Below are 15736 nucleotides of genomic sequence, written 5' to 3'. Positions count from 1 at the left end.
ATGCTGTTACTTTAAAAATAAATACAAATTCGATCGCTATTTTTGCATCTCTTTTAGGTTTTGCATAAACACGACATTGCCTTGCCAGTTGGCATGCAGGTTAAAAAGACAGGGTCCCTATCAGTACTTTATGTACCATCATAGTTACGGACTTCTTCCTAACTTAAATAATCATATAGTTGGAGACTAAAATATCCTAAAAACTGTATTTATTAAACACTTAGGACAGTCAAAATGCTGCATACTACTTTGAAGTATACACAGTATATCAAGTGTTCTTTGTCTTACTTCCAGTTCTCTATCTTTTAAAGGAATAGTTAAGAGCCATAAGAATCTTATTAGAAACTAAGTTTTACTTGGTGATGTAAAGTAGAGGTGGTAATATGGGTGGGTGGGTATGTAAGAAGTCAAAAGGGGTTACTCTAATTTTCATAAAGTGACTAGTGTGTAGATATTATTGATTGTTTCAATAAATAACCAGAGACACGCATGTCTGTCTTTTTCCCCAAAAAAAGAATCACATAGTTGTCTATAATAGGGTCAACTTGAACAATAAACTATAGAGAAAAGAACCAATTAAGTGGATGATCATCCCACTAATTTTAAAGTTGAGTTGATATTTTTCAGTTAAATACCGGACAACCAAGAGCACTTTTCGACAAACAAACTCCTAACCTTAGTGAATTCTTATAAACTCCTCAGATATCAAACTTGATTTCCATAAGCTTTCACTTTTCATTTTACACCAAAGAAGATGTCACATCTTCAAACCTTCGATTCACAAAATGAATCACAGACTCAACATTCTTATTTTTTTCACCAAGACTCAAGCTTTTTATACACCCAATCAATTCAACCATCAATTGCAAACATCACATCACAAGATTTAGATTACCAACTATCCGCTAAACATCAATGCATCTCTACTATTAAAGGAAACGACTCCTACATCTCCTCTATTGTCATAGACGGGAAATTCCTATACGCTGGCTCTTCAAACAAAGAAATTCAAATGTGGAAGCGTGATAGATTAACGTCTGAATTTGATCAAGAATATGTAAGCGGTAGCATGATGACGTCAGGAAAAGGTGCAGTGAAGTCAATAGTAGCTTCTTCTGACAAAATATTCAGCGCCCATCAAGACCACAAAATCCGGGTATGGAAACTCGATGAAAACGAAGAGAAGTTAACACACTTAGCCACACTACCAACATTTGGTGATCGTGCTATTAAGCTACTAATGCCAAAGAACCATGTACAGGTGTCACGAAACAAGAAGTCCACATGGGTCCATCACGTCGATACAGTGTCAGCACTAGCCGTATCCAAGGACGGTTTGGTCCTTTACTCGGTCTCATGGGATATAACGTTAAAGATTTGGCGGACAACTGATTTCAAATGCCTAGAGTCGGTAGCTCATGCACACGATGATGCAATTAATGATGTTGTGGTATCGAGCAATGGGGACGTATATACTGGATCGACAGACAAGAGGATAAAATGTTGGAGGAAATCACCAGAAAGTGGGACCCACTGTCTGATTACTACACTAAACGGACATAAATCTGGGATTAACGCATTGGCACTAAGCACGAATGAGCATGTATTGTATTCTGGTGCGAGCGACAGGTGCATCATGGTTTGGGAGAAGAGTGATGAGGATAACATGGTTGCAGTCGATATTCTTAAAGGACATGCAAAGTCTGTATTGTGTTTGAGTGTTGTGTCGGATTTGTTGTGTAGTGGATCTGCAGATGAAACGATAAGAATTTGGAGACGAATTGAGAAATGTTACGTATGTTTGGCGGTATTGGAGGGACATAAAGGTCCGGTTAAATGTTTATCGACTGAACGAGATCACAGTTGTTTATCTGATGTGACATCAGCTTCTTATATAATCTACAGTGGAGGGCTAGATGCTGACATCAGAGTTTGGCAGATTTTTGTGCCTGAAGTTTGTATTTCAGATGATAACTTAATGTACTGCCATGTATAACTAGTAAACTGCGACTTCCAAGCAGGGGCGAAACCAAAGGGAACCTAGGGGGAGCAGCCGCCCCCGAATTCGAAATTTTAGTGTAAAAAATTTGGATTTTTCGACTTTGCCCCGGTGGATTTTTTTTTGCCCCAAAACCTATATATTTTGCCCCAAAACCTTCAAATTTTGCTCAAATTTCCCTAAATTTTGCCCCAAAACCTTCAAATTTTGCCCAAAAAAACCTCCAAATCTTGCTTAAAAACCTCCATTTTTTGCCCCAAAACCTCCATTTTTTGCTCAAAAAAGTTGCTACGTTTTAAAAAAGTTTTCACCCCCGGTGAAAAAAATCCTGGTTCCGCTACTGCTTCCAAGTATGGAAGTGATTTCAAAAAGAGTTGAGCATTAAGGTGTACGGATAATTGAAAGTGATTAAAGTAAGAGTTAAGCAAATAAAAATGATACTATAAGGTATTGAGATAGTCTTTAAATTATAAACCTGAGTGCAGCATGCCCAATGTGCATAACAAAGATAGGAGGCCAAACTTAAATGTGGAATACCTTAAATGTACGTGCCACCTTTTGAGTGTAAACAGATGCACTGCAATATAGCAAAAATGGGTCGAATGAGCAGATGTCTATATTTACCTCATCAAGATTATATAATGCTCATCACCGCACATCAGCTCATACGACTACGTTTGGCAAAATTTCAATTAGAAAGCATGACAGAAACTATAACCTAAAAATATATCCATGACCTCACACAAGTCCCCTTCTCCAACTTATGTCCTTTTTGGTGATGGGGAATGACTACCAAAAGTAATTACATAAATCAATTATTCAAATCGATTTCCCCTACCACCTTTGCTGATTCATGGGGAACGACTACCATAATAAAATTACCATCGGTAAACTGAAATAGTAATAGTGATCATCGATCCTACTTTAAAAATTAAAAAGTCAGTAGGGGAAAAGGTTAGAGATGATTTTCTTTTCGGAAAGCAAAAAGATTAGAGATTATTAACACCACTCCCATTAGTAGGCCCTATTTTACTACTATATTCACAAATTCGTTTCTTATTACTGTTGGGTCCACACAGTAATCAAAAATTCTACTTGTACCACCTGATTGTGTCTTCACAAGTAAAAAAAGCATACACCAAACTTACCACCCTTTTCTTCAATCTTTCTGGAGCCACCCAGTGACATCAATTGAGCCGTACCATATTGTCATTGAACGTTGAACGCTACCTGTGGCTGCTGAACCACTAAAGTTGATAAAAATTTTAGCCTAAAAACTCTCTGCCTACCCTACTTTAGCTGCCCCAACCCACCCCATAAAGGAAAACAAAACGAAGAAAAGACATACCAATATAAGACAGGAATCATAATCACTAGGCATGAAAGAAACATGTATGGACCAAATTAAGAGGAACAAGGACCAGTTAACCATTTACTGTTACTACTAATATTCAGTTGGCCAGCAATTTATCATAATATTTTGAAGATTTTATTTTCACATTATTATAAAACATGAATCTATTCCTTGGTAATTTTTACACTTACACGTCTAATATCAGCATCATATCATATAGTCACATAGTCAGTAAATACGCTAATGTTTCTTTTGAACTCTAAAGTAGCGGTTAAGAAGCCATTTCTATGAGATTTCAAGACATCATTAAAAGCTGAGATAGTGCCTCTTTACAGAATACTAACCACCAAATACATAATGTCTGCATGTGCAGATAGTGCAATACATTTTATAGGCCACCAAATATCCAAAAAGCTTTACCCAAAATACGCACAAAAAGATGAGGGGCATACATATGCATGGACATTTTTATTTTTATTATATAACAAAGCGTGCACAAAAAAGCAACAAAAATCTTCCAGAAACTAATGAAAAGAAAACAAACTTTCTGTAAACAAATACTATTGGTTGCTTAAAACTGATAGTGCTCCCCATAATGGAAAAAATACTGATTTTTTACTTGGTTTATTTTAGTGTTTCCTTGGTGGCACATTGGGTGCACTACAACATGTATGTACAAGCATTAGGGAGCAAGACACTGGATTTATAATTGCATAAAGGATTGGTCCAAATAAAATTAGGGAAAAAGGTAATAGCATATCATAGCAGAATTAGATATAAAGAGCAGTTTTCAGGCGTTTTTTTACAGCAAGACCAGTTTTTAGGCTATGGTGATACTTTTGATATAAATACAAATTCGATTACTATTTTTGCATCTCTTTTAGGGTTGGCAATACCATGGCCAAATAGGTTCAAAGAACAGGGCCCCTATCGGTACTTCATATGACATCATAGTTACGGTCCTTAAGGACTTCCTCCTAACTTAAATAATTATATCGAAGGAGACTAAATATCGGTGATGTTGCCTCTAAAGCGACGTGGAGAAAAATGTCCTAAAAAACTATTTATCAAACAATTATGACAGTCGAAATGCTTCATAGTACTTTGGAGAGTATACGCACTATATCAAGAGTTTCTTTGTGTTACTTTCTATATCTTATATTGGAATAGTTAAAGCCATAAGAACCTTAAACACTAAGTTTTACTTGGTGATGTAAAGTAGAGGTGGTACTATGGGCGGGTGGTTATTTAAGAGAGTAAAAGGGGTACTCTAAGTTTCATAAAGGGTCACATAGGCTGTCTATAACAGGGTCAACTTATTAAACAATAAACTAACAAGACATGAACTAATTATGTGGATGAGCATCCCACTAATTTTAAAGTCCACTGATGTTTCATACAATTGATGTATGGAACATACCTGAAAGTCTTTACGTTGATGATCGTATGAAGCTTGTTCGTACGACGATGTGTATGTTGTTACGTATGAGTAACGATTGATTGTTGTATTATTTAGGGTTTATGAGCTATATATTTATAGGCTCACGAATTAGGGTTTTGATAGAATCTCTTCCCGAATTAAATGTGATCTTATCCCAACTAACTTTCATTATTTAAAGAAAATATCTGAATCGTACATTCTTCTAGAATATACTGAACCCTTATGCAAGTATATGAACTCACATCAGATGGCATAGGCGCATAGAGTGCGACTATACCCGTGCCATATGCGGTTCAAGCTTTTGGATGCGTAATCCGCATGGTCATGCGGATATGCGTATCATTAGGATCATTTTCCACGCACACATGTGTTTCCGGGCGAAAACCTGTACCGCAAAATAGCAACCCAATCCATCAATCCATACAGACATGTGGATCTGGTCAACTTCCTGCGTACGAGAAGGTAAAACCTCCCTCACTGACTTTTTACATAGCCGGGATTGAACCCTTCCCTTGACCTCTACCATGCCCAATACTCAAGGTATTGGGGTTGAATCATTGAGCCACAAAGGCAGTTCAAATCTCTAGCTTTTAAAAAAATAGTTAGAGCTATAAGAACCTTAGAAACTAAGTTTTACTTGGTGATGTAAAGTAGAGGTGGTAATACGAGATTAAAAGGGGGGACTCTAATTTTTATAAAGTGAATAGTGTGTCAAATGTGAGTAGATATTATTAATTATCTATATATCTAATAGAAAAAACACTGTAGCACTATGCACCAATAGTAATCAGGGGTATTTTCGTCATTTCACCTTTTTTTTGTCTCCAACGATAAAAGAACAACTTTCGTAAAAGAACCAACCCTTCAATGTTACCAAAAGATGTCGAAAAAATCTTTTTTTTACAAAAAAATCAACTAACTTTTTTTTTCCCTCAACGATAAAAGTGACAACTTTTATAAAAGGAACAACCCTTCAATGCTACCAAAAGATGTCGAAAAATATTCTTTTTTACAAAATAGATCAAGTAACTTTAAAAAAAAAAAAAAACCAACTCTAAAAGAAGCAACTTTCACAAAAGGAACAACCCTTCAATATTAAATGTCGAAAAAAATTCTTTTTAAAAAATAGATCAAGACTTTTTTTAATTCACATTAAAAACGGAGACCCCGGCGCGAAACGAGGGCTCCACAACTAGTTTTTTCAATAAACAACCAGAGACATCCTTTGTCCAAAGAAAAGGGTCACATAGTTGTCTATAATAGGGTCAACTTAAAAAATAAATAAACTAAAGAGACATGAACCAATTAAGTGGATGATTATGTCTCTGCCGATAATGTTTTTTTTTTTTTTTTTAAACAATTAAGTGGATGATCATCCCACGAATTTTAAAGTCCACTAATGTTGCATACGATGGAAAGTTGAGTTGATATTTTTCATTTAAATACCAGACAACCAATAACACTTTTCTGTTAGACTACCCGCTAAACATCAATGCATCTCTACTATTAAAGGAAACGACTCCTACATCTCCTCTATTGTCATAGGCGGGAAGTTCCTATACGCTGGTTCTTCAATCAAAGAAATTCAAATGTGGAAGCGTGATAGATTAACGTCTGAATTTGATCATGAATATGTAAGCAGTAGCATGATGATGTCAGGAAAAGGTGCGGTGAAGTCACTAGTAGCTTCAGCTGACAAAATATTCAGCGCCCATCAAGACCACAAAATCCGTGTATGGAAACTCGATGAAAACGAAGAGAAGTTAACACACTTAGCCACACTACCAACATTTGGTGATCGGGCTATTAAGCTCCTAATGCCAAACAACCACGTACAGGTGTCACGTCACAAGACGTCCACGTGGGTCCATCACGTCGATACAGTGTCAGCACTAGCCGTATCCAGGGACGGCTTGTTCCTTTACTCGGTCTCATGGGATAGAACGTTAAAGATTTGGCGGACAACCGATTTTAAATGTTTAGAGTCAGTTGATCATGCACATTAGGATGCAATAAATGATGTTGTGGTAACGAGTAATGGGAACGTTTATACTGGATCGACAGACAAGAAGATAAAATGTTGGAGGAAATCACCAGAAAGTGGTACTCTAAGTTTCATAAAGGGTCACATAGGCTGTCTATAACAGGGTCAACTTATTAAACAATAAACTAACAAGACATGAACTAATTATGTGGATGAGCATCCCACTAATTTTAAAGTCCACTGATGTTGCATACAATGGAAAGTTGAGTTCATATTTATCGATTAAATACCCTTAGTGAATTCTTAAAAACTCCTCAGATATCAAACTTGATTTCATTTTACAATAAAGATGTCACATCTTCAAACCTTCGATTCACAAAATGAATTACAGACTCAGCATTCTTACTACCTTCACCAAGACTCAAACCTTTTATACACCCAATCAACCCAACCATCAATTGCAACCATCAAATCACAAGATTCAGATTACCAACTATCCACTAAACATCAATGCATCTCTACTATTAAAGGAAACGACTCCTACATCTCCTCTATTGTCATAGGCGGGAAGTTCCTATACGCTGGTTCTTCAAACAAAGAAATTCAAATGTGGAAGCGTGATAGATTAACGTCTGAATTTGATCATGAATATGTAAGCAGTAGCATGATGATGTCAGGAAAAGGTGCGGTGAAGTCACTAGTAGCTTCTGGTGACAAAATGTTCAGCGCCCATCAAGACCACAAAATCCGTGTATGGAAACTCGATGAAAACGAAGAGAAGTTAACACACTTAGCCACACTACCAACATTTGGTGATCGGGCAATTAAGCTCCTTATGCCAAACAACCAGGTACAGGTGTCACGTCACAAAAAGTCCACCTGGGTCCATCACAATGATACAGTGTCAGCACTAGCGGTGTCCAGGGACGGTTTGCTTCTTTACTCAGTCTCATGGGATAGAACGTTAAAGATTTGGCGGAAAACCGATTTCAAATGCCTAGAGTCGGTAGCTCATGAACACGATGATGCAATAAACGATGTTGTGGTATCGAGCAATGGGGACGTTTATACAGGATCCACAGACAAGAAGATAAAATGTTGGAGGAAATCACCAGAAAGTGGGACCCACTGTCTGATTACTACACTAAAGGGACATAAATCTGGGATTAACGCATTGGCACTAAGCACGAACGAGCGTGTTTTGTACTCTGGTGCGAGTGACAAATACATCATGGTTTGGGAGAAAAGTGATGAGGATAACATGGTTGCAGTCGATATTCTAAAGGGGCACGCAAAGTCGATATTGTGTTTGAGTGTTGTGTTGGATTTGTTGTGTAGTGGATCTGCGGATGAAACGATAAGAATTTGGAGACGAATTGAGAAATGCTACTTATGCTTAGTGGTGTTGGAGGGACATAAAGGTCCGGTTAAATGTTTATCTACGGAACCAGATCACGGTTGTTTATCTGATACATCGGCTTCTTATCTAATCTACAGTGGGGGCCTAGATGCTGACATCAGAGTTTGGCAGATTTTTGTGCCTAAAGTTTGTATTTTAGATGATAACTTAATGTCATGCCATATATAACTAGTAAACTGCAACTAGAAAGTATGGAAGTAATTTTATAAGAGTTGAGCATTAAGGTGTACGAATAAATGGAAGTGATTAAAGTAAGAGTTAAGCAAATAAAATGATACTATAAGGTATTGAGATTGAGTATACCTAGCAATTGAGACCCATACACTCAAATTCGGGTCAAATGGGTTAAGCTTTCGGGTCATTTGGGTCTTGAGAAAATTAGGCCTAACAATGTAAATTAAAACTTAAAAAAAGATCCAAATGGGTTTCTCTCCAACCTATTGAGTCCTATACAAAAGATGAAGGAACATGTTTAATGGGTATCAATACTCAAAGATCAATAAATAGAAATAGGTCTAATGGATTTTGTGAATGGGTCGAGCATAAAAAGTTTCATCCGTCAAAAAATTATGAAAGCGTTCATGGTTATATCATTTATTATGTATATTGATATTTCTTATGTATATATAACAAATAATAATAACTAAAATAATGTAATAAATGTAAAAAAAAAAAAAAAAAATTAAAAACGATGTAACCCATTTGACCCAATTCATCTGTGACCCGTTACCCAAACCAACCCAACGTGACCCATTTAAACCCGTTTAAAAAATTGTCCCATTTGACCTATGACCCATTTCAACCCAATATGCATAACAAAGATAGGAGGCCAAACTTAAATGTGGAATACCTTAAATGTGCCACCTCTTGAGTATTCACAAATGCACTGCAATATAGCGAAAATGGGTCGAATAAGCAGATACTGTATATTTACCTCATCAAAATTATATAATGCTCATCACCTTACATCAGCTCATTCGACTACGTTTGGCAAAATTTCAATTATAAAGCATGACAGAAACTATAGCCTAGAAATATATCCATGCCTCACACAGGTCCCTTTCTCCACCTACTGTCCTTTTTGATAATGGGGAATGACTACAATAAACCAATTCATCAAATCGATCCCACCGTTCATCCTATTTCCCCTCCACCACCTTTGTTGATTCATGGGGAACGAATCCTAGAATAAAACATACCATCAGTAAACCGAAATAGTATGTACTTAATCTAGACTACTGGCTGTGATCATCAATCAATCAATCAATCAATCTTACTTTAAAATTAAAGTCAGTAAGGGGAAAGGTTAGAAATGATTTTCTTTTTGGAAAACAGAAGATTTGAGATTATTAATACCACCCAATAGTAGGTCCTATTACTCTATTCACAATTTCGTTTCTTATTAGGCTGTTTGTATCGGGGATGATACAACCCCGTTGTATCCCATGTGGCAGCACCAAAACGCCGGCGAGGTCGAGTATCCACGCGTTTCCGGTTCCCGTTTTCGTCGCGTTTGGTCGAGTTCAACGGCTACCAAAACGTGCGTTGCTTTTTTTTTTTATTATTTTTTTATTATAAAAATAATATTTTTATACCCTTTTTAATAATTACTCAATTATATTTTGCCACATCACCACAATACTCCTAACCAACACCACCACTACTCCACTCAACAACACAACACGTCCTAGTCACTAAAAAAGTGCAAAAAGTACACAACACGAACTACCACTACAAATGCTCTTAGCGTTGGGTCCACACAGTAATCAAGAATTCTACTTGGACCACCTGATTGTGTCTCCATAACTAAAAAGCAAACACTCTTCCTGGACCCAGTGACTACAATTGAGATGTACGAGTACCATAATGTCATTGAACAATGAACACCACCAGTGGCTGCTAAACTACTAAAGTTGATATTGATAAAAAAAAAAAAAAAAAACAAAAAAAAAGAAGTTTAGCCTTAAAAACTCTCTTTCTGCCTACCGTACTTTGGCTGTCCCCAATCCATCCGAAAAGGAAAACAAATCGAATAAAAGACGTACCAATATAATCCAGGTATCATAATTGTTGGAACTAATAATTGGTTATATCATTTGTTAAAATGTTGCATGGTTACAAATTTGGATAGTTAATATTTTGTTAAATATTGGCTATAGATTAATTTGGTATTAATTTAATAAATTAGTCTCCTATAGGTAGATACAATTTGTATTGTTGGTGTCGAGATTGTTTCTAGAGTTGAACTAGGCAAATTCAAACGTGGGAGAGTGGATTGTATGTTCCCGGTTTTGTAGGTGTAAATGGTTAGTGGCTTGGTAGATGTAAATGGTTAGTGGTACTGGTAGTTTTAGTTTTTTTACTTATATATATGTTATGCTTATTAATGAATAAAGTGACAGAAAGTTAGTTTTGGTTCTTTTCTTTCTTGTCCCATGTGTCTCAATCATTTCTTTTAATTAATCTGTATTTGTGAGTTAATTGAGACTTGTGTTATATCAATAATCACCTAGCATAAAAGAAACATGTATAGACCAAGATGAACAATGACCAGTTAACCAATCACTATTACTACTTATATTCAACTGGCCAACAATATCTTTAATTTATCATAATATTTTAAAGATTTTATTACAATGGTACCTTACAACTACAACACCACCTAATCCCACAAAAGTGAGAGGTATAGGGGAGGTATTCATCAACCATAGAATAAAAAGGGAAGTCATTTCTCCACCCTTCGAAAGACTCTCTACCCGGGGTTAGAAAAAGTCATCCCCCCTCTACTTCAATGGTATCATAGCTTACAAAGGGACCCATCTATTTTTTCAATTACATATTTCTAGACTTTTATTCCTTGATTATTTTTTCAGTTAGAGCATTGCAAACAATAACGAAAAAGGGCTCACCAAACATGTGCCAAAACCAAGCCAAAGATGACGCAGTACGAAGACAAAGTCTAGCCAATCTTTGATCGCCACTCTCTACGCCAATTCACAACATATTTCATCACGTAACCTCATGTAATTTTTTGTTGTATATTTAGCATTAAAGCTTATATTTTGTATTAATTAATTAATATAGTGGTCAATGTTAATTTGAAGAAGCGTGTTATGAATGGTAGTGATATGTGATGAGTGAATGATGGAAAAGAAATGCTCACATGGCGCTAATGTGTTAATTTGAAGTAGTGTGTTATGGTTGAGAGTGACCTTATATCATTGAAACATTTGCAATGTTATCTAACTAAAATCATCATCACGTAGTCAGTAAAAAAGCTAATGTTTCTTTTGAAATCTAACGAAGCGACTTAGAAGCCATTTCTACGAGATTTTAACAAACCTGGAACATCATTAAAAGCTGAGATAATGCCTCTACACACAATTAAACCTAACCACCAAATACATAATGTCTGCATGTGCACTTGCCCAAAATATCCAAAATGCTTTACCCAATATACGCACAAAAAGATGTAAATGCATATGCATGGCCATTTGATTGACAGTACAAAAGTAACAAAAATGTTCCAGAAACTAGTAATAAAAAGAAAACAAACTTTCTGTAAACAAGTAGTATTGGTTGCTTAATACTGATAGTGATGCCCATGATGAAAAAAGATGCTGATTTTTTATTTGGTTTATTTTAGTGTTTCCTTGGTGGCAAATTGAGTGCACTACAACATATATGTACAAACATTAGGGTCCTAGACAGTGGATTTAATGTTGCATAAAATATTTGGTTTATTTTAGTGTTTCCTTGGTGGCAAATTGAGTGCACTACAACATATATGTACAAACATTAGGGTCCTAGACAGTGGATTTAATGGTGCATAAATTAGGGAAAAAGGTAATAGCATATCATAACAGAATTAGGTATGAACACCAATCTTTTAGGACATGTTGTTACTTTAAAAATAAATACAAATTCGATCGCTATTTTTGCATCTCTTTTAGGTTTTGCATAAACACGACATTGCCTTGCCAGTTGCCATGTAGGTTAAAAAGACAGGGTCCCTATCAGTACTTTATGTACCATCATAGTTGCGGACTTCTTCCTAACTTAAATAATCATATAGTTGGAGACTAAAATATCCTAAAAAATTACGGAGTATTTATTAAACACTTATGACAGTCAAAATGCTGCATACAACTTTGAAAGTATATGCAGTTTATCAAGTGTTCTTTGTCTTGCTTCCAGTTCCCTATCTTTTAAAGGAATAGTTAGAGCCATAAGAACCTTAGAAACTAAGTTTTACTTGGTGATGTAAAGTAGAGATGGTAATATGGGTGGGTGGGTGGGTATGTAAGAAGTCAAAAGGGGGTACTCTAATTTTCATAAAGTGACTAGTGTGTAGATATTTTGATTGTTTCAATAAATAACCAGAGACACGCATGTCTGTCTTTTTCCACAAAAAAAGGATCACATAGTTGTCTATAATAGGGTCAACTTGAACAATAAACTATAGAGAAAAGAACCAATTAAGTGGATGATCATCCTACTAATTTTAAAGTTGAGTTGATATTTTTCAGTTAAATAACGGACAACCAAGAGCACTTTTCGACAAACAAACTCCTAACCTTAGTGAATTCTTATAAACTCCTCAGATATCAAACTTGATTTCCATAAGCTTTCACTTTTCATTTTACACCAAAGAAGATGTCACATCTTCAAACCTTCGATTCACAAAATGAATCACAGACTCAACATTCTTATTTTTTTCACCAAGACTCAAGCTTTTTATACACCCAATCAATTCAACCATCAATTGCAAACATCACATCACAAGATTTAGATTACCAACTATCCGCTAAACATCAATGCATCTCTACTATTAAAGGAAACGACTCCTACATCTCCTCTATTGTCATAGACGGGAAATTCCTATACGCTGGCTCTTCAAACAAAGAAATTCAAATGTGGAAGCGTGATAGATTAACGTCTGAATTTGATCAAGAATATGTAAGCGGTAGCATGATGACGTCAGGAAAAGGTGCAGTGAAGTCAATAGTAGCTTCTTCTGACAAAATATTCAGCGCCCATCAAGACCACAAAATCCGGGTATGGAAACTCGATGAAAACGAAGAGAAGTTAACACACTTAGCCACACTACCAACATTTGGTGATCGTGCTATTAAGCTACTAATGCCAAAGAACCATGTACAGGTGTCACGAAACAAGAAGTCCACATGGGTCCATCACGTCGATACAGTGTCAGCACTAGCCGTATCCAAGGACGGTTTGGTCCTTTACTCGGTCTCATGGGATATAACGTTAAAGATTTGGCGGACAACTGATTTCAAATGCCTAGAGTCGGTAGCTCATGCACACGATGATGCAATTAATGATGTTGTGGTATCGAGCAATGGGGACGTATATACTGGATCGACAGACAAGAGGATAAAATGTTGGAGGAAATCACCAGAAAGTGGGACCCACTGTCTGATTACTACACTAAACGGACATAAATCTGGGATTAACGCATTGGCACTAAGCACGAATGAGCATGTATTGTATTCTGGTGCGAGCGACAGGTGCATCATGGTTTGGGAGAAGAGTGATGAGGATAACATGGTTGCAGTCGATATTCTTAAAGGACATGCAAAGTCTGTATTGTGTTTGAGTGTTGTGTCGGATTTGTTGTGTAGTGGATCTGCAGATGAAACGATAAGAATTTGGAGACGAATTGAGAAATGTTACGTATGTTTGGCGGTATTGGAGGGACATAAAGGTCCGGTTAAATGTTTATCGACTGAACGAGATCACAGTTGTTTATCTGATGTGACATCAGCTTCTTATATAATCTACAGTGGAGGGCTAGATGCTGACATCAGAGTTTGGCAGATTTTTGTGCCTGAAGTTTGTATTTCAGATGATAACTTAATGTACTGCCATGTATAACTAGTAAACTGCGACTTCCAAGCAGGGGCGAAACCAAAGGGAACCTAGGGGGAGCAGCCGCCCCCGAATTCGAAATTTTAGTGTAAAAAATTTGGATTTTTCGACTTTGCCCCGGTGGATTTTTTTTTGCCCCAAAACCTATATATTTTGCCCCAAAACCTTCAAATTTTGCTCAAATTTCCCTAAATTTTGCCCCAAAACCTTCAAATTTTGCCCAAAAAAACCTCCAAATCTTGCTTAAAAACCTCCATTTTTTGCCCCAAAACCTCCATTTTTTGCTCAAAAAAGTTGCTACGTTTTAAAAAAGTTTTCACCCCCGGTGAAAAAAATCCTGGTTCCGCTACTGCTTCCAAGTATGGAAGTGATTTCAAAAAGAGTTGAGCATTAAGGTGTACGGATAATTGAAAGTGATTAAAGTAAGAGTTAAGCAAATAAAAATGATACTATAAGGTATTGAGATAGTCTTTAAATTATAAACCTGAGTGCAGCATGCCCAATGTGCATAACAAAGATAGGAGGCCAAACTTAAATGTGGAATACCTTAAATGTACGTGCCACCTTTTGAGTGTAAACAGATGCACTGCAATATAGCAAAAATGGGTCGAATGAGCAGATGTCTATATTTACCTCATCAAGATTATATAATGCTCATCACCGCACATCAGCTCATACGACTACGTTTGGCAAAATTTCAATTAGAAAGCATGACAGAAACTATAACCTAAAAATATATCCATGACCTCACACAAGTCCCCTTCTCCAACTTATGTCCTTTTTGGTGATGGGGAATGACTACCAAAAGTAATTACATAAATCAATTATTCAAATCGATTTCCCCTACCACCTTTGCTGATTCATGGGGAACGACTACCATAATAAAATTACCATCGGTAAACTGAAATAGTAATAGTGATCATCGATCCTACTTTAAAAATTAAAAAGTCAGTAGGGGAAAAGGTTAGAGATGATTTTCTTTTCGGAAAGCAAAAAGATTAGAGATTATTAACACCACTCCCATTAGTAGGCCCTATTACTACTATATTCACAAATTCGTTTCTTATTACTGTTGGGTCCACACAGTAATCAAAAATTCTACTTGTACCACCTGATTGTGTCTTCATAAGTAAAAAGCATACACCAAACTTACCACCCTTTTCTTCAATCTTTCTGGACCCACCCAGTGACATCAATTGAGCCGTACCATATTGTCATTGAACGTTGAACGCTACCTGTGGCTGCTGAACCGCTAAAGTTCATAAAAATTTTAGCCTAAAAACTCTCTGCCTACCGTACTTTAGCTGCCCCAACCCACCCCATAAAGGAAAACAAAACGAAGAAAAGACATACCAATATAAGACAGGAATCATAATCACTAGGCATGAAAGAAACATGTATGGACCAAATTAAGAGGAACAAGGACCAGTTAACCATTTACTGTTACTACTAATATTCAGTTGGCCAGCAATTTATCATAATATTTTGAAGATTTTATTTTCACATTATTATAAAACATGAATCTACTTTATTTACAAAGAGAAATCCCATCTACTTTATTCAACAACATATTTGTAGACTTTTATTCCTTGGTAATTTTTACACTTGCACGTCTAATATCAGCATCATATCATATAGTCACATAG

At 36.2% G+C, this 15736-nt stretch overlaps 3 protein-coding genes and 1 pseudogene across 3 annotated transcripts; all 4 read left to right on the top strand.

The window, feature by feature from the left end:
• The first annotated feature begins 749 nt into the window (after positions 1-749).
• Positions 750-2205, top strand: LOC139867683 (protein JINGUBANG-like). Its single transcript, XM_071856049.1, has one exon. The coding sequence runs from the start codon at positions 755-757 to the stop codon at positions 1994-1996; it is 1242 nt and encodes a 413-aa protein (XP_071712150.1). The 5' UTR covers positions 750-754; the 3' UTR covers positions 1997-2205.
• A 2907-nt stretch (positions 2206-5112) lies between these two features.
• Positions 5113-6938, top strand: LOC139868059 (protein JINGUBANG-like; annotated as a pseudogene).
• Positions 6939-7127: 189 nt separating this feature from the next.
• Positions 7128-8366, top strand: LOC139868057 (protein JINGUBANG-like). The gene has a single exon (XM_071856395.1). It carries the CDS (start codon positions 7128-7130, stop codon positions 8364-8366), a length of 1239 nt encoding a protein of 412 aa, XP_071712496.1.
• Positions 8367-12849: 4483 nt separating this feature from the next.
• LOC139867684 (protein JINGUBANG-like) lies at positions 12850-14305 on the top strand. The gene has a single exon (XM_071856050.1). The coding sequence runs from the start codon at positions 12855-12857 to the stop codon at positions 14094-14096; it is 1242 nt and encodes a 413-aa protein (XP_071712151.1). The 5' UTR covers positions 12850-12854; the 3' UTR covers positions 14097-14305.
• Positions 14306-15736: the final 1431 nt, after the last annotated feature.

The sequence above is a fragment of the Rutidosis leptorrhynchoides genome, chromosome 9, assembly GCF_046630445.1.
Source record: "Rutidosis leptorrhynchoides isolate AG116_Rl617_1_P2 chromosome 9, CSIRO_AGI_Rlap_v1, whole genome shotgun sequence".
Taxonomy (NCBI): Eukaryota; Viridiplantae; Streptophyta; class Magnoliopsida; order Asterales; family Asteraceae; genus Rutidosis; species Rutidosis leptorrhynchoides.
The sequence above is the reverse complement of the archived record's forward strand: the minus strand, read 5'-3'. Positions and strand labels throughout refer to the sequence as shown.